General features: G+C 43.4%; 2 protein-coding genes across 2 annotated transcripts; both read left to right on the top strand.

Moving 5' to 3' along the window:
* The first annotated feature begins 434 nt into the window (after nt 1–434).
* On the top strand, nt 435–4,435 carry LOC119732358. Its single transcript, XM_038205819.1, has 4 exons — nt 435–481; nt 3,125–3,344; nt 3,509–3,793; nt 4,250–4,435. The coding sequence occupies exons 1-4, from the start codon at nt 435–437 to the stop codon at nt 4,433–4,435; spliced, it is 738 nt and encodes a 245-aa protein (XP_038061747.1).
* Nucleotides 4,436–7,015: 2,580 nt separating this feature from the next.
* LOC119726810 (monocarboxylate transporter 13-like) lies at nt 7,016–15,191 on the top strand. The gene is made up of 4 exons (XM_038198673.1): nt 7,016–7,332; nt 8,560–8,700; nt 9,102–10,055; nt 12,897–15,191. The coding sequence occupies exons 1-4, from the start codon at nt 7,080–7,082 to the stop codon at nt 13,037–13,039; spliced, it is 1,491 nt and encodes a 496-aa protein (XP_038054601.1). The 5' UTR covers nt 7,016–7,079; the 3' UTR covers nt 13,040–15,191.
* The last annotated feature ends 8,603 nt before the right edge of the window (nt 15,192–23,794 follow it).

A 23,794-nucleotide genomic window follows, 5' to 3' on the forward strand; every position in this document is an offset into this window, starting at 1 on the left:
AGTCTTATTGACTTAAGTGGTGTGTTCAATATAAACTATGTCAAAGCCATTAAAATGGGGAAAAAGGCATTCATTTCGTAATAATACTCACTGTTCACTGTGCGTGCAGTGCAGATTTAGTTTTTTGGGTGTGGTGGTTTTTTTTTTCATGCTAGATACCCACTTCCTATACAAAATATCCCCAAAATGACCCAATGCATCACCTCTGAAGTGGGCGCAATCATATTCCAAAATTTTGATTTTCATCCCAATTATCACCCCCGCTAGTAATAGTCAACGCACGTAAGGCACTAACGTACTCATCCACTGATTCATCATGGTAATGAGCTCTTTGTCTGAAGCGGTAACGTTCAGCAACAATATTTATCGCAGGTAGAAAGTGAGTATCCAGGCGTGTAATTAGTACGTGTGAAGCACCAGGAGTCGCAGCGAACATGTCTGAGGAAGGCAACGTGCCGATCGCACGGCGGCGATCATCCGTGTAAGTTTCAGCACCCGCAGCGACGATAAGTCAAAGACTCTTCCACTGCTTCGCAGAATTACCTGGAACATGCAGGAACGAAGGTGGAGGTCGAAGGTGGGCCATTTTTGAATCCTCGTCGCCAATGTAATGTCGTGGAAAGGAAGGAATATCGGACGCAAGAATATCGGAACACACGGTTTAATGCAACATGGCGGAACTCCTCATTACTGCCGATATAGGGCGCACTACGAGGACACAACAGGGTCCTACGGCTTTACACCCCTTCCGAAGGACGAAGCAATAATCAGCATCGGGCGGGAACATGAAGTTTGGCATATTGAATAAACGGTTGCTCAGGCCACAGGTAATAAAAGAATGGCGAGTACGCAGCCTCTGATTCCGGTCTCTCCAGTCTTTGTAGCATGCGTGGATAATTTAGTTTGGTGCGAAGCGAACAAATCATAGCCCTATGGCTATGATTTATATAATTTAAATGGTTTTCTGAAATAAGTAATAAACTGGTATGGAAATTACCTACACTGTAGGACACGCCTGTATTGTAAATATTCATATTACAAGTTCCATCGGCTGACGGCTGCGGACGGGACGTACATGTACATGATGCACGCTATGCGTTACTCGTGTTCCCCTTCGTAAGTGTGACAGCATTTGGCCGGGAACCATAGAGCAGTGCAAACTTACTTGTGTACATGTGGTTTTCATAAGTTTCGAGAAGAAACATCTTAAAGTCATAGTCCATCATTTGTAATGTGTGCGTTTTGTTCGTTTGCAGCAACAAAAGTGTTCAAAATCTAATGAGGGAAACTGAACAACTAACCTGATGAAGTTTCAGCTCAGCTTCAGCTGTATATTCCGAAAAAAACAGCATTCTAGGATCTCAATTTCAAATCAAAAGTTGCTAAATCATGTTTTGAATTGTTTTGAATTGCAGCTTTACGCGATGTCGCGCACTGATCCAACGTATTTTAGCAACCGCGCGCGCCTGTGCGTCGTGCCAATGCTTGCGCGCACTGCGCCAAATAACAAAACGAACTGCTATTTTAAATTTTCACACGGTGCTTTTTAAGACGCACCGTTGGAAATGCCTTCTTTCGTTGATTTCTTCAAAATGAGAGCTTGCTAGAAAGAATAATTTCACAGGGAGTTTAGTCCCCTTACTATCTTTCAACCAAGTATGTTTTTCAACAATAATTACGCCAGTTACTTTTTTGGATAGCTGCAAATGATGGACTCCGGCTTTAATACAATTTGAAATGGCACAAAACTCTGGCAACAGTAGGCCTCAAGAGATCATATAAGGCGAAGTAAAAAAAAAACATGTTTCTCGTCCCCGCCCGCTTCCCTTTTTGGGGGCCGCTTGGATTTTTTTATTATTTTTTATTTTTGAAAAATGCAGTAAAAAAACACCGAAAAAGTCCACAAATTCATCGGAAAATAAATTGTAGACCAATACAAGTCTAAATGACACTGTAAATATGTTCAGTTCTCTTGTCCAACTTATCTTTCATTTTAAAAGTGTCTTTGAACAGTGGAAACACCAACGGTTGCAGGAAATTTTTAAATGGCGGCCATCTTGAAAGAAATAAAAAATAAAAATCCCCGCTTCCTCCTTTTTTCAATAACCCGGACGAGAAACATGTTTTTTTTTTATTCTGCCTAAGCTGCTGTTGCTCAGATTAGTCCAGTTCACTAATACATTCAAATCCATACACACATGCGCATAAATAAACCTGAAGGCAAAGAAACGAAATCGGCTCATTCAAAATATACTTGGGTCCAAATGGTTTTGTCATTTTCTCTCACTTCCTCCAGGATTTGTCCCATTTGTCTTCGGAAAAGTCCCTGAAATCGTGATATGTATTACTTTCTGGTCTAATTAGGTTTTGGGGGGACACAAAATAAAAACTTAGAAACAAAATGATTTCGTCCCATGCGCACGAGGGAAATCAGTAGGGCTCCTTTCCGCACAAGCTTCAAGAAATAGCCGGGTGCTTTATTCACCGTTTGCGGCGCAGTCACGTAATAAATAACGAAAATGACCGTACAATACACAATTAATACTGATCTCAATATCATTAGGCCAAACAAAAAAAGTCTCCGGTTTCTGGTATGCGCGCGCGTCGCCGTAGCCATGCGCGTCGGCAAAATGAAAAAGTTTTTTTTTCAATAAAAGATGATGTCTCAAAACCGCCAAACTCACTGGTTTGACTGGAATCCTGCTGCTGCACAATTTTCACGTGTTTTTAGATGGGGTTATGATCGAGAATAAGTTTTATGTGGCCTCTTCGGACTCCCATACATTTGCACTAAGTTTAGTCGGGCACCATTTGCAGTCATCAGCCGACATTTGAAGCAAAAAAGACAGGTAAAAAAAAAAAAAGCCGCGTCACCGCACCACTTTTTGGACAAGCTCCATACCATAAACCGGAGACTTTTTTTTTTGGCCTTAGTGATAAATGATATATTTCACGAGAATTAATTAATATTTTTGTATACAATGATGATTGAGATAATTATCTAGAACTCATAACTGCGGTGTTAAACTTATCAAGCCAAAAGAAAAAGTGTAAGACAATACACAAATAATACTGATCTCGATGATCAAGAAATATGCATGCACATTCTATTCAAATATTATAGTTTGCCAAGCAAGAACTCCGACCAGTTTGCAGCATTCATCCAAGACCTCACCCTCCAGCCGGACGACATCATGGTCAGCTTTGATGTCGTCTCCCTCTTTACCAGCATTCCCACCTCAGACGCCTGCGCCATCGCCAAGGACAGACTTCAAGCAGACACCACTTTCCAAGACCGCACCGACCTCACCCCTGACCAGCTTCAAGATCTGCTCCTCACATGTGTCAACTCATCCAGCTTCAGATGGCGGGAAAATTCTTCGAACAGTCGGCTGGAACCTCCAAGGGATCTCCTATATCCCCGGTTCTGGCTGACTTGTTCTTGGAAGAATTTGAACAGACCACCATCGCAACAGCGGATCACCAACCTAAGGTTTGGCTCCGGTAGGTGGACAACACCTTTGTCATCTGGCAACATGGGCAAGACAACCTCCAGCTCTTCTTGGAACACCTCAACAAGCTTCACAGCAGCATCCAGTTTACCATGGAACAAGAAAGAGATGGCTACATCTCATTCCTTGACGTTGAGGTGTCCAGAAAGCCAGACGGAAGTCTTGCTCGCAGTGTCTACCGCAAGCCCACCCACACGGACAGATACCTGCACAGCAACTCTTTCCACCACCCAAGAATCAAGTCCTCCGTCAACCGAGCCCACGTCCGCAGAGCGTACAACGTCTGCGACGAAGAACACCTACCTCAAGAACTCCATCACATCACCACAGCACTGCAGCGCAACGGATACCAGCCCAGCCAAGTCAAGACGCAAGACCCAAGAACCATTCCCGGCCGTAGGGTCTCCGATACCCCAGGCCAACTAGTTAGGGTCCCTAGTTCCATCACCCTCCCCTACTTAGGCACGACTTATCATCACATCCAGCGCATCCTCCATAAGCATGGAATTCGAGTCTTCCACACATCCCCTCTGAAGATGTAGAACCTACTGACTTCACACAAGGATTGCTGTGACCCAGAATGCAGACCTGGGGTGTACAAGATTCCATGTCAATGTGGCAAAGTGTATATCGGCGAAACTGGCAGGGACCTCCCTACCAGACTCAATGAACACAAAGCCCATGGCAGGAAGGGAGACTTCGAGAAATCTTCCATCGTCAAACACTCCCACACCAAGGACCACCTGATCAGCTGGAGCCAAGCAGAACTGCTCACTAGCATCGACTGCTGGTACCCCCGACACATCAGAGAGGCCATCGAGATCATCAAGCATAACACTGTTCCCCAAGACATCGGTTTCAACATCAGCGACATCTGGCGCCCCATCCTAAAGTCCAAGTCCGATGGGTCTCCTATACCCTAGGACAACTTAGGTTCAATTCTCGCCTATGGTTCACCTATACCCTGAGCTCCTTCCCCTTTGCCCCCTTACTACGTACTGACACGCTCCAGTGCTCATCCAGCATCCTTTAGTCAACTTGCATCCTTCTCAGCTTCACCGGTTTCGAGCTTCACCAGTTTGCACCCATCCTTATAACATTCCATCATCGTTGGAATCCCTCATTCTCCTGACGACGGGCAGAGCATACTGTTCGAAACGTTGAGTCCCTCCGGTTCTTTTCAGAACCACACATACTCACAAAAGAGATTTATTCACATGGTGCCATCGAAAACTTATCTTGTCTTAGTATCTTTCCACCATGCAAACCTTCAAATCTCAATAACTATGTTGGAAAAAATTGTTGTATATCTTACGTTTACAAATTATTTGTAAATAATTATGTTGCAAAAAAATGTATGAAAATAATGAGCTCATCTGACAAACGTATTTGTAAATAATGCAGTGGGAAATAAAATATTTATGTGAAACGCAAACTGCCAAACAATTATTTATATTTAATTGTCCGAAAAGAAATGCATATTATGTAAATAATGTTATATATAAATAAATAAGCCGAAAAACTAAACAATATAATGAATAATGAATTATATATAGACAATTCTGTTTAACAATTTATCATATCGGGTTAAAGCGTGTCATTGAGGGCGCCGCCAACGGCAGAACAGAGATATGCGTGTAGAATTTGATGCTGAGTACGCTGTGTCATTTTGAAATCACTCTATGGCACTCATTTGAAGTACTTGGCACAATTTGCTCACTCGGTATCTGAAACTACAGTTATTTGAAAATATTGTTTCAAACTCGGAAAATTTTGTGTAAGTACCTTTATGTTTGAAGCTCGAGCATGTTACAAACAAAATACGCGCATTCTCTATGGGTCTTCTTTCAAGCGAATCACAACACTGCTCTTTCGCGACGTGCCGTGTCCCATTGAACCTTGTTATGCTATTTGCTCACTCGGAATATGAAAGAATAGCTCATGAATATTCAAATTATACTTATAATATATATATTTACACAAACATCACGCCGGGTAAGGACGCACATCACGCCGCGATAGACAAACATGACGACGGTTAAGGACAGACATCAAGCCGCGATACACACACACACCCACACATGTTTGTTTTACATACACTATGTGGACATTCCTTTGTTTTCGTGTAGTTAAGAAAACTCGGTACAAAAAATAACTTTACTTTAACTGTGAAAACTCTTTCAACCCAATTTTTTTCTATGATTCCCTTTAGTGTCTCTCTTCATTGTGCCACGGATAAACCTAACCTAAAAATGCCTCTAAACCTGTTTTCCAGAGAGGGCGAAACGTTATGTGGACACGGCTTAGTCCACATAACGTCAACACAACCTACATTATGTGGACATCTTTTGTTCACAAGTCCACACAGTGAAAGTAATGCCTACCCATATTTACGTTACATTCCGTCACCGACACCACGAAGTAACACTCATGTACATACCGGTAATAACTAGCAATCGGAGAAAACGGCATCTAAGGTTGAACGCCTTCTAGAACAACACTTTGCGTCAAAACTGCAGAGTATTTTCAGTTGGGTTTCTCGTTGTGGACACTTGATGTATTGATGTTCATAAATTTGCTGTTTTTGACCCGTTTGTGTATTAAAACAACAAAATATAAGAGAAAAAGGATGAGTGCTAGTTCGTGAAACCAATACTCACCCAAACTCACGCTTACATAGGCATAGAAGTGGGGTACTTCCTCTGTTCTCGTGTACTAAAGTTGTGCAACGTCGCACACTAATGTCAAAATGCTCTTATTTTAACCAGAGTATAATGTCCTGGGCTGAAATTCGGACTTAATATCCCTTTTCTAAAACTCTTCCATTTGCGACGGATCAATCCACCTTTGAAATTCCTAGTTTTTGAGTAAAATCCATATATATCTATTTCGTGAAAAACTTGTGGGGTACCAAAATGGTACCCTGCAAGTCGGTGGGCATTCCTTGTGGGGTACCTCCCATTGTTCCGGTACCCCACAAGGCAGTGTTTGTACACGCACTCGTGTTTGACTATGCGCCTGAGGACAACCTATTATAGACTAATAGACTAAGCACATAACCGTACGATCAAGGACCGGTTTTACCAATAGGCATCGTCGTCCGAGGATCAAAGGTCCCTTTGTGCTCCTTTTGTTGTCTGTCCTCCAGCGTAAAACAATACAAGAGCACGCACACAGACACACACACACCACACGCCGTGTAAGGGCAGACATCACGCCTTATTAGTGACCTTTATAGTAAACCATAATATCTGACATCAGACCTCGGTATTAAATAGTGACCTGGACTGAAAAGAAAGACCCAGAGCCATACTGATACATAATACCCTCCATCCAATGTTAATACGTCCACTGTAAATTTAACCCCCATTTCACCATATTTTAGAACTGTGTTCTTAATCTTCAGCAAACTCCAAATTCCGAGGCCGCGTCCGAATCTGCCATCTGTGTACAACCCCTCACGTACAATTGGTTGTACGTGTACATAATGACAATGTGTTTACTCAATGCCAGGCGTTTATATTTTATTGTAGCGTATTGTTCCTAGTCAGAACCGATTGATTAGCCATGACTGAATTCGTGCGAAGGTTTGGCAGGCATCGACGACGTAAGAGCCCCGCGAGGAACTCCTCGGGACGCAGTGAATGGCATGGTTGGGGAATAGTGGTGGTCCTTGCTGCACATCTCAGCATAGCGCTACTGGACGGCTTACTGCGAGGCATCGGCGTCTTTTTCCTGAGCTGGAGGGACGATTTCGACTCAAGCGCCCAAGCAACGGCGGCCGTTTCGAGTATTCTCACTTCCGTTTACTCCTTTTCTGGTAAATAACTCCCTCTAAGTCGATCCGGGACTCATGTAGAAGAGAGACCAGCAGAACCCAAGCTTCCGCTGGTCCAAGCCTAGTATTATTTGTGTGTACCTGACTGACTGACTGACTCCCCGACTCCCCGACTGACTCCCAGACTGAATGACTGACTGACTCCCCGACTCCCCGACTCCCCGACTCCCCGACCAACTGATTGATTGACTGACTGACTGACTGCCCGATTGCCCGACCGACTGACTGACTCTCTCCCCGAATATCTGACTGACTGACTGATTAACCTACTGGCTGACTCCCCAACTCCCCGACTGACTCCCCGACTGACTCCCCGACTAACTCCCCGACTAACTCACTGACTGACTCACTGACCGATCAACCAATTGAGTGACTATCACTTGTGAATTAGATCGGTTACCCTTTCATTGATTGTCAGTCATTTCGTCACCGTTTTCACGAAGAGCCACATATGTCGATTTTGAAGAAAAAGTGTTTTCGAGATAATCGCAAAAGAAGTTTCTCATATTTTAAAACTGCAAAAAATACCACTTTGCAACAACTTTGTGAAGCAAGGAAACCATCACACTATTCTGTGTGAGCTGAATTTTTACATGAACCCAGTAATAAGACTTAATTCAGCAGTTAATTAGTGAAAATTAATTAGTAAAGATATGTGGCTCTTTGTGAAAACGCAAATTCAGGTTTCCGACATATTGGCCCTTTCTGTTCAATGTGTATTTCCATAGGCGCGCGTGAGTACGCGCGCGCAGCTGGAAATGTAACAAAGATATGTGGCTCTTCGTGAAAACGCAAATCTCATTTGACCTACTTTTACGTATTTCCGTGCAATGGGTTTTGTACGCGTTCAAAGGGCCAAAATGTATGTGGCTCTTCGTGAAAACGCAAAATTCATTTATCGAGATTTTGGCCCCTTGCAACATTAATGTAACTTTGAAATTAATGATGTTTTGCTTACAAAAACATGTCAAAATGGTTAAGTACATTGTTTTAAAGCAAAATATTGAAAAAAATCAAAATCGAAAAAACTGTAATTTTTGACATATATGGCTCTTCGTGAAAACGGTGACGATTTGTGACTAATACGGGTCTAGGACAAGCTTCAATGTGACTTGTGATTAACTTGTGTCGACTTATGACCATCTAACTGCTACGAAACTCACCTGAATTTCTGACTTACTAAAGAGATTCATGCTTTCTCTGCAAAAGTGCTATTAGGCGGCGTGATGACGAAACACTGTGGATGTAGAACAACGGGAATATTTGGAGGCATGCTCACGTCTGTCGGCATATTCAGCAGCCACTGGGTGAAGGAAATATACCAGTTGTACATTGCAGCCGCAGTACTAGGTACGATTCCCAGAGACATTTGAATGAGGTAGGGCCTAACAATAATTAGTGGGTGCACTTGCATATCACGTGGTCCTGTGCCGACTAAGGCACCATCTTCTACGGTTTTACTATTTTTAAAACCAAGACATGATAAAAAGAGAATGTATAAACAGAGCACCACAATTTTGAATTATGCCCTGATGTGCGCAGTGCGCACGCGCAGTTAGTACTGAATAGGGCCGAAGTTCATTCCTGAGACAGCTCCTTTTACGTTTTACAGAACTTGGCCAATGAAGGTCAATAGCTTTTATTTTGAAATCCATGGTATACAGTAATCCATGACTTCCGAAGACTATTAAATAAGGTATTTATGGAAAGCTTTAACATATGCTATACTTTTCGGATGATACCCTGTACAGGTGTTGGTCAAGGCGTGGCATTCAACGCAGTCACCGTAGCTGTTGCCATGCACTTCAAGAGTCAATTCAAGACAGCCTATGCCGTGGCGTATGCCGGGGGTGGAGTGGGCGGAATAGCCATACCTCCGCTACTTCAACTGCTACTGGAAGCCTACGGCTGGAGGGGCGCCATGTTGGTGATATCAGCGATTGCAGCAAATTTGATCGGGCTTAGCGCCCTCTGCCGACCGCCCAGGAGTGAGCGTTGTTTGCATGCGGCAAACACTCTGGAAGTTCAGATGCGAAGTTCTTTTGACGAAAGTGTGGCTGATGGCTCGAACATGAGAAGCGAGGACCACAGTGTGTCCGACGCTGACTTTCCGGAAGTCGGGGAATCTGGTGGAGAGCGCCCTGCCAACTCAACCACTGATGACTTCACAGAAATCGATTCAATTAAAACAGGCTCTAAATCCGTGAAACTGACCCATCCCCTGCGTGGATTCGCTTCCGCCGTAGGGTTGGACCTCTTCGTCAAGAGCTATCGGTTCACCCTCGTGTGTCTCTCAACGATCGAACTAGGCTTTGCTTCCTACGGCTGTTCGCAGTTCATCATTCCGCGCGCTGAGAGCACCGGTGTGGCGCCCTCCAGCACCGCACTCTTGCTAAGTATGTACGGCGTAGGACTTCTGGTGGGTCGCCTCGGAAACGGGCTGCTGATCGTCTGTCGAATGTCTGCTGAGACCGCGAGCGGTTTCTGCCTTTCCATGGCCGGTGTCTCGCTGCTGCTGATGAACGTGGACAGCTATGTGTCGATGGCCTTGGCTACCTTTACTCAGGGCTTGACAAGCGGAGCCATTTATACTATTTTCATTGTCCAGATTCGCCATTATGTTGGCTTGGAGCACTTCGGCGTAGCCGTAGGATTGAACTGCATATTTAATGGTATTGGCGGCTTGTGTGGACCTCTAATATCCGGTAAGTTCCTCTTTGTATATGTAATTATTCTCTTTATATTTATGAGAATGAGGAAGTGCACTTGAGACCTTGTTTATACCTACCATTGTATTTGAATGTATTGTCATCAAGATGAGGTGATTACACGTCCATTCCATTACAGAAAACACTAATCACCTCTGTTGACCTACATTTGGATATCAGCGCGCAAGCGCACAAACCTCGCTGAATTAAAAGCGCCCAAGCCGCACCATCCCCGCCCACTACCTGTCCCTTAAAAGGCCCTGTAACACACAGGCTCCTCCTAGTTTCTTCAGCAGCTTTAGTGTGAACATCGTGTGAATTATAACAAACAAACACAAACTGTACTCGCTGTGCTCGTAACAATGGCGGACGTCGCCAAGACGAAAAAGAAAAGTGTTAGCTCAAGTCATTTCTGGGAAATCCCCCCGCAACCAACACTCCAAGTGTGATATTTCCGCCACTACGACCGGGTGTAATCGCCGGGTTCGACGGTAGAAAATAACCTTGGAACGTGCACTTCTCCAGCAAGATACCCGACAAATCCCGCACATTTGACAGAGCTCATGCAAGCAGCAGAATCAGAGATCGACACTCATGTGTAACGGGTAGGCGAGGCTTGGCGTTTGATACCGAAGGGTCCCTCGGTAATTTGACAGAGGCGGGGCACAGAGCAGAATTTTGACGTATTCCTACTGCTTTGGGTCTAACAGGTGTTTGTCCTGTAGAGTCCAGCCAGAGATGGTTTTATGTAATTTCATACTTCAGGGGTTCTTTAGACACTTTCTTCGAGGTATCGACTGGAATTCATTTCCACAACCCTCCTCCACGGCTCTCCCTGACCATGAACTGCTGTCACAACAGAATACACTGAGAAAGATATCTTTCCCTAGGGAATGAACTTGGTCAGGATACTTCCAACTGGATCAGTTCTCGGTTTTACTTCAGCATTTTCCTCACTCGGTAAAAGTCTGACTTATGACGGCCAGTTATCAAACTGTTACATGAAGCAAAGCACTTCAGATGGAAATGCCTTCTACTTCCCTCCAGTCTGTGGAGACAGGTTGGTTTCCTACTTCCATCAATCAATGGGATACTAATGTCCTTGTGGCCATATACGCGGATCATCAGAGGTAAGAGTTGCGCGTACCTTCAGGGATTCGCTACAGACCTTTTGGATTACACAGTTCCTTGGGTCTTTATAAGAATCACCTATGTTGTGGCAGCATTCCTTTTACAGCGAAACAAATCCATTTGCTCTTCTAACTAGATGGTAGGCTATAAAAGATCCTATCTCCACATCCACTCTTCATCTCTGAGCCTGGATGATTTCATGATCTACTTCCCAGCTGAAAACTACAGCCTTTGCAGTCAGAAGCAGATTTGATTCCCTATGGAGAAGATATATATGATGGTAGCTGCCAATCCCCGATCTGAATCTGTACCTTCATTTGGGATTTTGTCTAGTTTTTCACACCAGTTTTCAGATATCTACTAGGGTTACCGATGAGCCATCGTAGTCCTCTATCAAGGTTCCAATGATAGATCTACAGTTTCCTTGAACACATCCTCATCAAATCTGATGAACGGCAGGTTTATCAATTAACCTCCTAATCTGAAGTAGATACCATCTTGGGATCCAGGTTCCGTCATTGGGTCACTCAGCTAAGTTCCATTTGAACCAACAGATAGCTCTCCTTTCTGTTAGCTTGCAAAACCAATCTTACTGGCTGCTGTAGTAGCTTGCCTTAAGAAGGGAACTTCACGTAAAACAGGTCATAGCCATTTGGGACATGACGGCATTTACTTTATTCCGTAGGTGAAGTTCAACACATGGAATACATCAACTTATTTCCAGACCATATGTTTTCGGCCAAGTTGACATCCTTTTCATTAGTAGCATAGGAGATGGTGGGCCCTATGCGAGCTCTTAAGAACTACAATGCTCGCACTCAGCCTTTGAGAGGCGACATCAATCAGATGCTCATTACGGCCATCTAGCATCATCTGCAAGCCTCTGTGACCATGATCGCTCGATTATCGGTGGCTTTAGAATGCCCTCCCGACATCGAGGATCAAAATCTCAAGCTCAGGAAACACCCAGTGTGACAACTTCCTAAACCGAATTGCTTGGAAATGCCCTTTCAAATACCAGGAAATTGGACTTTCTCCTTCAGGTATCAGGATAGCGGACTGCTGGAAGAACCCTTACCCTGTCACATCTTGCTGAAAGATGTTGTGCAAGCAGAGGGCCACATTGGAAGCATTTCTTCCAGGAAACTGCACGATCAGAAGCTCGCAAAGCCCGTAAAGCTCCTTTGGAATGGATAAGCAGCACCCGGGTATGTCCAAAATGACCTTTTTCATGCCGTTTATAATTGCATGTAGGCTTAGTTTGGACTTTTTCATTGCCGCTACATGTCCCTTCCCTCCCTAGAGTATTTCGGTGCTACTCTGCAAATGTAGATAAACAGAGGTGAGGTGTTTTCTGTAATGGAATTCCTAAATCCAAAGGGATTTTCCATTTTAGTAAGAAAACACTCACCTCTGTTAACCATCCCTCCCAATTTTGAATCGTTAAAAAAATTGGAGCCTTTAGAACCTTTAAAGGGACATGTAGCGCGGAGGGTGCGGCTTGGGCGCTTTTTATTTAGCGAGGTTTGTGCGCTTGCGCGCTGATATGCAAATGTAGGTAAACAGAGTTAAGTGTTTTTTACTAGAATGGAAAATCCCTTCTGATTTTAGGAATTCATTCTGCACTCAGCAGTAAAACAAACTGTCATTAACTATTTGTAGAACTGATCATTGCATCATTAATTGTGTGTCTTTGAACACCAACAGGCCTGCTGTATGACGTGACGGGCAGCTACAAGACAATCTTCTACCTACTTGCCGGGGTGTACTTCGCCGGCGCATTGCAGACGCTGTTCTTCCCGCTGTTGAAACGTCTGGAGCCGGGGGTTGAGAACACCGAACATCGCTGATTTCAAACAGTGGTGTCGCATTGGACCTCTAACCCCAGCATTAGGAAAACAATGTGTGGATTTAGGTTTTTTGGTCCCTAAGTTCTGCCTTTCTGCCTTTCTCCGTTGGTTTTCCACTTTTGACCTAAAGAAAACTGCGCAATGTGCTTCATTGTCTAGGCCTACTTTTCTATCGTTCTTATGTCATTTTTAATCACCAACCTCTTAATCCAACAAATTGTACTCACTAACTGCATGAAGGTAGGAGATGCTAACTGATTCCAAGTTAAGAAAAGAAGCAGTCTGCTGTGTTCCGGTTTAGTATGAAAGTCGGACTTTGTGAAAAATGGACTCCCTGATTGCGTTGCGCATGTCTCATTGTACAGTATAGTGATAATTCCCAGTCACATTTAACGCCGTTTAGGAGTCCTTTTCATGTTAATGAGACAAGACAGGAGTCCGAATTGTATAATTCACATGATTCTTTGTTGCAAAAATGAATGCATTTATACAACCATTTATATGAAATTGTATAACCATTTATACGACCACATTCTCCTCCAAAACAAGGAACATTGGAATCTTAGTCTGCCAACAGAGGGCGTTATCACGTGCTTTACACAAGGCGCCCAAAACCAACAAATTCATAAACAGAGGGCGTTGTTTACCCGAAGCTACATTTTGACTACCTTTAGATTTATGCACTGTAATTTTGTTTCGCGTGAAACAGAATACACGACTGCAACACGGATCTGAATATGGATTTATACTAATGTATGTAAATTTGGAGCGTCAAATCTGGGTGGCCGTGGGATAACATTAAATTGTTCTGAAATGTTGGTTAGCGAACATAACTTTGGTCGCGAAATGCCCCATTGTCTTCATTGGTATTGAAAAATGCACATTTTATGTGCAAGTATATACTGTTTGCGTCAAACATACCAATATTCGTCTGCACGCTTATGTACACGTGGGGAAACCAACGTTTCTCTGAGTCACAATTCAGTATCATTTGTTGGAATATTATTTACGCCGTAAAGAGATATTTTATGTGGGATTGTGAGTAAGTTTCTTAAGAGAAGGGGCCAGAAGTTTTGATGTGCATTTAGCTGAATCTGGCTCTGACCTTTCGGTCACCCTGTATTGCTGAAAAAGTTACTCCATTGAAAACAGCTTCAGGTGTAAGGTTTTGTAAGCGCTATTTATCATTCCGCAGGATCAACAATGTGGAAATACTTGGACAGAGTAACACCTGTAGGTGTGAAACTGTGGAGCGAAAGGCGTGAATACAGGGCTGTTGTGCATGACTTCAGGTTGGAAAGGCATATACTACATGTAGCTTTAATGTCTGTAACTGTTGAGAGGAGGAGGTGTGTTGTTGAATATTGCTTTAGGACAAATTAACAGAGTATAAGCGCGCAGGCTTCTTACTGCAGTGAAACCCTCCCCTGTGTTATTTCTGGCCGACCTCGTCCCGGATTAGGGGGTTACAAATCAAATCACATTAAACTAGGCTCAAGCCATTACCCGAAGTCAGTATCAATCAAAACCCAATTAGAATTCACCAAGGTGTGACCGGGGATTCTAGATCACATCGTCCCTGAGGGGGTTCGACATACGTCATGCATAATATCGTCATCAGGGCTCAAAGCCTAGCGGATGTGATTTACAATTTTGGTAGGACAGACACATTCCCCGGAGGGTTTCTCCAAATACAACGTGCATGGCTCTCATATCTAGAGCACCTGGGTATACCACAGACTGCATGTTCTATGCATGAGTTGGTGTTTGCAGAGCTTTGACGATATTTCTTAACAAGACACATTTTCACCAAATGCTATCTCCATGAATATAACTTGTGACTGGTAGTGGTTTTCATTTTAATTAATTTCCGAAGTACGTTATCTAATTAACAAAATTGAGCCGAGTAACCCTTAGCGCAACTTTCCAGGATATTTCTATAACCGTGGTTGGGTATTAATACCATCCTATATTAAAAGATCCTACGGTGTCTGTTTGATGTCTGTCTGATGTCTGTGTGTCACTTTTTTTGTAAAAGGCTTAAGGACGTGTGCGGAGGCTCAAAATGCAACGGTTAATGGGGAGGTATCCAGTGTATGCAGGTCCTATGCTACGATTTCACTGTCCTCCGAAGTCACGTTTGGCACGTGAATTTTTATTTTATTTTTTTTGTTTAGCAAATTTGTTTCTTGCAGACTTTGAATACTTAAACATTACCACATTATCTCTATAAAAACACTGCAAAACGTATCGCTATTACGCAACACATAACGTTCATGATGAAAAAGGTGGCAAAATTCCTGCACATGGTTCAACGCGCCCACTTGGGGTCAACATGCAAATTAAGTTCAAAGTAATACATTAGTATATGACTTCACCTTCGCGCGGCATCATGCTAGTACAGAAAATAAAGACATTGTCAAATTGGCAGACCACTAGCCACACAGCACGGGTTCGAACCCAACTTTACCCTCCTTTCTTTCGTTTGTTATCAACCTTGTATAAAACATCGTAAGATGCTTTTATTTTTGGTAGTAATTAATTCTTACGATTACTAGGCGACAAAAGGCAGTTAAAAAATATTTGTTTCTCTGCACAGGCGTTTTGGATTTTCGATGTACAGCGTTTTGTTTGTTTGTACACCCTACTCTGTTTCCTTGATACTCAAGAATAATTTGGGTTGGAAATACGCCTCATCCATAGAGATAAGCCGATGTAGGTTGAAATGTGTATGAACGGCACTGGAAATCACCTGCCATTATGCCTCCTCGTTATCCATACGTCATTTCCGTACTGATCTTCAACATAAAGTTGCCACCACACGAAATAAAATTGGAATTATTTTGTATCTATAGCTACATGCGTTTCCTTGGAAGCCCTCGGGCCATTTTGAGGCACTTGGAGGCGTTAAGATGTCAGCATTTTGCATCATAAGAAAGATAGCCATTCAATTTTATCTTTTCCAGAAGCGTAGTTGTAAGGGTGATTAATGACCATGCTTGTCCCATCCTCCATGCGGGCTTAATGAGTCAAATCACCTCTTCTTTTTCCTTGCGTTACGCGTCAGAGCTCGTGACCTGCCAGGAGACGAAAGAGACTTTCGTTTGCTTGTTCAAGACTGAAGGACTAACCGTTGGCAAACAGCAAAGTACTCATCATCAGCAAATCGGCAAATATAGAGGTTATTTTTTATATCTGAACTGTCACTCTAGCACCAAGAACTTCTCTGCAGCTTTCTTAGGAAATATCAGGTTTGCGTATAGCGGTACTTTCCTCGCCTTCCACCGCTGTGACCCGGGTTCGATTCCTGCCTTGTCCAATAATATGTGGATTGGGGTTTCAGTCCCTACTTGATTTTGTGGATTTTCCTCAAAAATTATCTTCTGGGGTTTTCCTCCAACATGTGAAACTGTAATGTCTTCACATTGTAATCTCTTTACTGGGCCCCATTGGAGTCCAGTGGATTCCACTGAATTGGCTACTCAGTTAAAATGAAAAATAATGATAAATAGATAAATAAGGAAAGATGATCGTTGATTAGAAAATACTTCACCCTAATTTCTCGGCGAAATGCGGTGACCGAGAGACGGACCTAGGTTATATTATAGAGTAATGACATATCTATGGGTCTCTGGTTCCGATGGGCGTCGAAGTCATACATGTTGTTACAACTGATAAAGTAGCAACCGACGGATAACGTATCACCAATCGACAATGTCACACAAATTGACCGATAACAGAAATTGACCGATAGTGTAGTTAAAGTTATTACACCATCGGTCAATTTTTGTTACATTTTCGGTTACGGCTGATAATGTTACCACAATATTGACCGAGAGTGTAGTTCATTTCACTACACTATCGGTCAATGTTTGTTACATTATCGGTTACTGATACAATATCGGTAAACTAGTGTGACGTTATCGGTCGGTGATACGTTATCCATTGGCTACTACATTATTAGTTGTACGCATGTCCTCATTGCAGTCATCATCCTATTCTGGCAACCTCAGGATTCCGTGCAATGCTATCGCTATATGCTAGATACAATGGCATTTTTTCTGTTCACCTAGGCACACATCTAATTAGGATAAGTTAGTGGAGAAGTTCATCCGGATCCACAATATGCCCATTGCACTGAGTGTTTATCGCTGGAGTCTAAACAACTTCCCCGAAATATTCATGCAATGGAGTTATCAATTTGTCTGTGCTGATAACTTCATTGAGGAAAGATTCTGGCGATCGCGTTCCCTGAATGTAATTTATAAATTGTAAAGTGTTAAATGGGATGGTGCCAGACTTTTTTTGCGTTCCAAGCCTAAACTTTAAGTTTTTTTGATGTGGCTTAAAACATTAGGGTATGTTTAATTACACATTCTAAATTATTCATCAGAGCACACTGGCATTAATTTGCAATTCACTTCATTTCATTGCTTTCATGTATATTCGCAAGTTCCAAAAATGAAGATTTTACCTCGCTTTTAATTTAATATGTCCGACTCAAGAATAAAGCCTATAATACAAATTATGGATAATCCCCCGCTACATCCCGGACATTCACTGACGTGGTTCCTAACCCCAACGCCAGGGACAACTAGGATTTGTTTAGGCCGATTTTTTTTGTGAGGGGGTAACTTCGCTAAATTGTTTGGTAATAGGGCCCCAGCACCAAAAATACCGTTTGCTCAGTCGTTCATTGTTGAGGATTTTGTCATTTCAATGCAATAACAACGAATGCACTCTTAGGAGGTCTGCTTGTGTGTTTCACAATGTGAAACACAAACAACACCCCAAACATGGCTGCAAATACGAAGGGTCTATGCGGGAGCCAAACACAAATTGTCTCGACTTTTTTGGCGCGCGTATGGTCCCAAGCACAACTGGGAATTTCCACGAAGTCAGACACCCTCTCTTGCCTTTATGCTTTGTTTTCTAGGCATGAGCCCTGAAGATCGTCAGATCCATGCAAAGCCTCGCCACTTCTGGTGATTTCCCCAGTGTACTGCGCAGGCAGACGAGGGAAATCACCAGCAGACGATAGCACGATTCGCTTTGCCGCCTTTTTTTAACTTCATTTTTTCCTTTCTTTCTTCAGTCTCATTTTGCCAGCAGCTGTTACCGCAATCTGTCCGCAGGCTTTTCATGAGGAAGCACAACTGTGGGAAGATTAGATTGGGTCCGACTTGCAGTCTCTGCAATGGCATAGCGGTCGTTTTTGTATTTCTCAGATCTCTTCAATTTTATAATTAATTTCATGTCAAAATGCCGATTTGAATTATCTTGGAGTTCATGAGGATGATTTTTTAACTGAATTTGTTCTACGGCGTTCATTGAATCAAGGGTGAGTCGACGTTTGCCAATGTCTTTACGAATTTGTACGAGTCCCCCCCCCCCATAATGTGTCAGCGAGCTAGCGTGAAACTCTGTGTGGTTGATGGTTGTGGTTATATGTAGTTAACAGTGGCTTAACCTCGAGGATGGGGTGGGGCGGGGGTCAAGAGTAAGGGGGGGACATCTGTTCCTCCTCGTAATAGTCTCGCGCATATATCGGAGTCTTATATAGCGCACGTATCTACCAACAATAAGGTACTCGTGGCGCTGGAGAAAATGTCTGTTATTAAAGAAAGGTAAAGAAAGTTTATGAGAAATATGAGACCCAATATGTAGCACCTTATAATGGTTTACAAGATGCTGCGGTGCATATTGCAGCCACTGCCAGAAACACGGGAGCAAACCCATTCTCTTAGCGATACGTGTTACTGGGTTCTTTAACGTCCATTACACAACACACGGGACCTACGGCTTTACGTCCCATCCGAAGGACGAAGCAATAATGGAAAGTGCCTTGCCAAAGAGCACAAGAACCATGTTCCCACGGTCAGGATTCGAAACCATGTACCACGGCACACAAGTCGAACACCGTAACCAATGGGCCACAGCACCCAATTATATATGTTGGATAAGACACAAAAACGTTCGTTGTTTGAAAAAGAAAATGAGTGCTTTCGTAGAAAGTGAGCCCAATGTACGTTCCCCCCCCCCCCCCCGCGCAGGTTGAGCCCTAACAGGGCCAATCGGCTTCATCAGCTGACCCCAAATCGGTTATTTTTCCTCTCTCAATATTATCTCTCGTGTGTTTGCATTATAAATCTGTGCTGAAGATCAAGTTTAGAAGAACCTTACTGTGCGGATTCTCCCTGTGCTTAAAGTGCACATTAAGTTGTTTACGAAACCTCGGCATCGTCTCCAGCCTCAGAATCATAAAATCCTTCCACGTTGAAACTAAATAAAATATACACCAACCAACGGCAGTGTGAGAAAAGAGCCGATGTCACTTTGTCACAAATGGCCCAAAGGTTAGAATTTGAGTCTTTTACGTCAGGTGACTGAAATCATGAAGCTAGAGTCTGAAGCCGAAAGAAGACGAAGCCAAGATTTCCCAAAAGCCCAATTTAAGAAACGTTGATGTGATACATGAATGCCGTTGTACTTTGAAGTCAGGCCAATCGGCAGAAAAACATGCAAAAGTCCTGGTCATTGGAAATATGAGACGGCATAGCCAATAACACGCTCAGCACATTCGCTCTTGTCCGACTCCGATCCGTATCTGAACAAGAGCTCAACCTCTCAGACACCTCCAAAAATAGTCCCAGCATTTTAGCAGAATTGCAATTTTTTCATGCCCCCCAAAATGTCACCTTACTCTGGGAACATGACTCGGGACTTGATCGGTTTTTTGAGCCCCCGGGAAACGCCGTGATGGAACGCCGTGCCGGACGGGGGAAGAGAAGCTGTGAAGACACGCTGCTATCGGGCAATTGTCACGTCTGCCGGACAATTCATCCGTGACGGGGACGGTCCTAGAGGCATCATTTTTATAGATCCCAAAGAAATTTTTTTTTCCTAACGTTACGTAGTATAGCTAAACCATAGTGAGGTGACATCTCCGATAACGCCTGGACGCTTGTTCAAATACTCCAGGTGTTAGGTTAAGGGCGTAAACAATCATTCTTACGGAGTCTTCTCGAGCGCATAGGGTACACTGAAGAATGGAACGATTCGAATGATTCAAAGCTGTAAGTCCAGTCCTTTTTAGCTGCGGGATAGCAGCTCAACAAATCATCATGTCTCTTCGTTAGTCCGTTAAGTTAGTTAGTAAGCTACAAACGTTGACATTGTATATTGCTCCTACATATTTTGACCGATTTCAACCACACTTTGTCAAAAAGTATCAGAAGCCCAGCACCAACATGTCACATGACATGACATAAACGTTGTTCCCCAAGTGCACGCCGATCCGGTATCCCCAAGACACCGCAAACAGAGGGCGCTATCGACACGATCCACTCTTTGGAGGAGACATTTGCACTCAGACCCAACCTCGTCCCCAGGGTGTCAAACAGTACGCGCCCATCACTACCTGCTCTCTCACCCTGGTATTGGATCATTTGCATGTGCAAGATTTTAGAACACGTATGCAAATGAGGAATAGGCTGGTGCCTGGATATGCGATACATTAGGCGTTTGTTTTTGTATGCGGTGTCTGGGGTAAAAACAGAGTCAATTCGTCGCAGCGCTAGCACGGCGTGAGTTACAAAAACACGATTTTTAAAAATTAAACTGCTACGATTTTATCGAGACAACATGCAGTATCATATTTCATATTACTAAAAGGAAATTAGCATTTTCGAGAAGGCATGGACAAATGATCGCGAAAACACGTACTGCATGTTGTGAATAATAACACCAAGTACACGATGAAAATCCATTACTAGCCAATTGCGGTATCGAATCAGGATACAGGAAGAAAGTTTCCTATCCAGGATTTACTAATGGAAACCAGGTTGGAAATAAAGTAAGCCCTGGGGACGAGGTTGACTCAGACCTGTCTTGATCCAAGATCGGGAGTTCAAATGCCCCTGCAGTTAAATACAAGACAGTGGCACTGTCCTCGCCATTGGATCCGGAACCGACTTCTGGACTTGATTTGATTTTAATTTGCCTTTACGTTGGATTCCTGGGGTTTTCCTCCCACCTCTTTGGGCGAATGTTTTACGACTCGACGTGTTTTTTTTTCTTTAGCTTTCTTCAGACGTCGGTCTTTATTGAGTTTGCCATCGTTTCGCTGTGTTTGCGTTCCTGTTTTCTTTGGAACAATCTGAATCAGGCCTGGCAGTCATAAGCAGGTTCAGTGGGGGACACCAGTCCGGCGCACTCAGCCTCCCCTGCCAGGTGTTCGGTTTTACCCGTTGCTCGCTCAGCAGATACAGGCCTGCCGTTTCCCGGTCACGGAGAACGGAAAAAGAGGCCCACGGCCGAGGGAAAGAAGCCTGGCTTAGGATATCCGACCGTCTCTGGTTTAAGCTGGTTTCTTGCGGACTGCCCGCGGACTCTTCATTTTGCAGGTTTTCCGTGTCCTGTTTGTGTCGCTGCGCATTGCCGGTAAATGGGCCGGTTTGATGGACAGGTGAATCCAACAGCCGTCGGCTGCTGCACCCGAAAGGTCAAAAATAGCCGTCGCCACGTGCAAACTCGTCAGCCTGGGACATGATTGTCGCGCTGAGGCACTGGTCGCGTGAAAGAGTGACTTGCGTTACCCTCAGGAACGCCCGATTTGAATCCCACAGAAACCCGATGAAATACAATATCGAGAGCGCTATTCCCATGGAAATCTATCTCAATTTCCAAGCCAGGAAGAAATTACCAGTGGGCAAATTAAGTTTTTCGGGATCTGAAGCTGGCAATATCCATTATAGTTACAGCGCAACTCTTCCTCGTAAAATTCTCGTAAACAGGATTTCCTAGGTGTACACAGTGCACCTCCATAACAAACACGTGTTTTGTACCTTTCCTCCAACTGATGCCAGTTTTGGTCGGTGTGAGTATAAAGTTGTAGGAATTTGTTTCAGTCACGTTTGGTGGCGAACCAGCCTTTGGCACGACACTGCCTTAAAAGTAAGCGGTTGTTATAGACCTACGTTAGAGGCCCACCCGTCTAACTTAAACGGGTAATCTGCGGACAGCATTGGCGTACAATCCTTACAGAACATTGCGTAAATGGGAAAGGCAAATTCCAATACAAACACCACGTCCAAACATAATTATACCTGTATCGCAAAAGACAATACTGCTACAGACACATTTCGACACTCAACAAAGACTACAAGAGGTGGGAGCTTGCCACAGACCAGTAAGGCAAATTTTCATTCTTTCTTATCTCGAAAATCGGCTGCAGGACAACCGTTGCCGAACCCAAAGCGTTCGAACAATTTCGTGGGGGTAACACGGCCACAGTTCAGAGGCAAAAGAAGAGAAGTGACATAAAAACGCCGACGCGTATAGGACCTCAATTGAGGTATTTACCCTAAGAAACAAGATTTACTTCAATTGAGCATAATACAGCACTATGCTCAATGCATACAACACAACGTTATGAAATGTTATGATGTCACTCCTTTAAATGTTAGAATAAAGTATAAAACAATCATATTGGGTCTTTGAGTTGCATGCATGCATGAGTTATTAAATAACGTACTTTACGGTCTTTTAGTGTTCCTTTAAATTGTCCGAGTGCGACGCTCGAGAGCCCATCTTGAAAAGCTCCAGGCTTTTTCAACAATCACTTCACGATGTGATGGAGCGCGGGATATTGGATGGTTTTCCTTTTCATCGCAGTCATTGAATGATAAAGAAAGAGCGCAATCCAAAAGAATTCAAAGCTCGGCCACATCCCGTCGCTGGTGATCAGTACTCTGTGTCTAAAGAAATCGTGGGTGTCTGGGCACCAGTGTCTTGCTAACGCACAATTCGATCGGGTCCGCGGGCATCAAATTTCATCCGGACACTATGTAATAACAGTTGCGTTCAAATACTTCATTTTTGGCCCAGCACATTCGATGCAATATTGACAGGGTAAAAAAAAATCAACATGTACATACGATCGGGGCAGGAAACAGCATGGTACCTTTTCGTCCTTTCGTAATGTCAGGCAACTTATTAGATTTTTGTGTACTCGGCGTTTATTAAACATATTTGACATATGGGGGCAGCTCTCTGAAACATGATCATCGAGTTTACCAGTCCTCTTTAAATTTGGTTAAGCTTGGAGGGCTTGGAAGTTTGTTTAAAACAAAATCTTGAGCAAGTCTTGGTTTTTTAATGCTCAAGCTTGTTGTTGGGAACTTTACAGTGCTCGATGTGTATTGAGATGGGAGAATCGTCCTTGCAATCGCGGAGCTGCAGCAGCATAGCAAACCGTTTAGAACAGTGAAGAACGTCTTCAGTCAAGATAGAAAAGTGTACATCATCGTACCAACAGCATTGTTTGCCTCATGATATTAGATCAGTAAAGCCTAGTTTCCGTACGAACGTGAGAGGCGAGGTAAGCTTTGCAGAACAGACTCAAACTGTGATTCAGATGTGGGTCATTCAAAACATTTGGGATCCACTGTTTTTCTGTCCCTGTTACATCGGACATCTATGATTTTGTGATTTAGGATCCAATCCTTAATATATTCATCCAAGATGTTTTTGTGTGAAGGAATGTCCCACTTAACAAATCAAATAGAAATTAGTTTGAGGTCGTTTTAAATAAAAACCTTGAAGGGCAAAGTAAAAAGTTCAGAGGTAACAGGGACGGGGAAAATGTAACACTTTGGACTCTTAACTTATAGAACGACCCATAATATGGAGACACTCCGACTAAAGGCCGGTATCACATAAAAATCGGACTCGTATGCAAATCGGACCCTTTTC

The sequence above is a fragment of the Patiria miniata genome, unplaced genomic scaffold, assembly GCF_015706575.1.
Source record: "Patiria miniata isolate m_02_andy unplaced genomic scaffold, ASM1570657v1 HiC_scaffold_1, whole genome shotgun sequence".
Taxonomy (NCBI): domain Eukaryota; kingdom Metazoa; phylum Echinodermata; class Asteroidea; order Valvatida; family Asterinidae; genus Patiria; species Patiria miniata.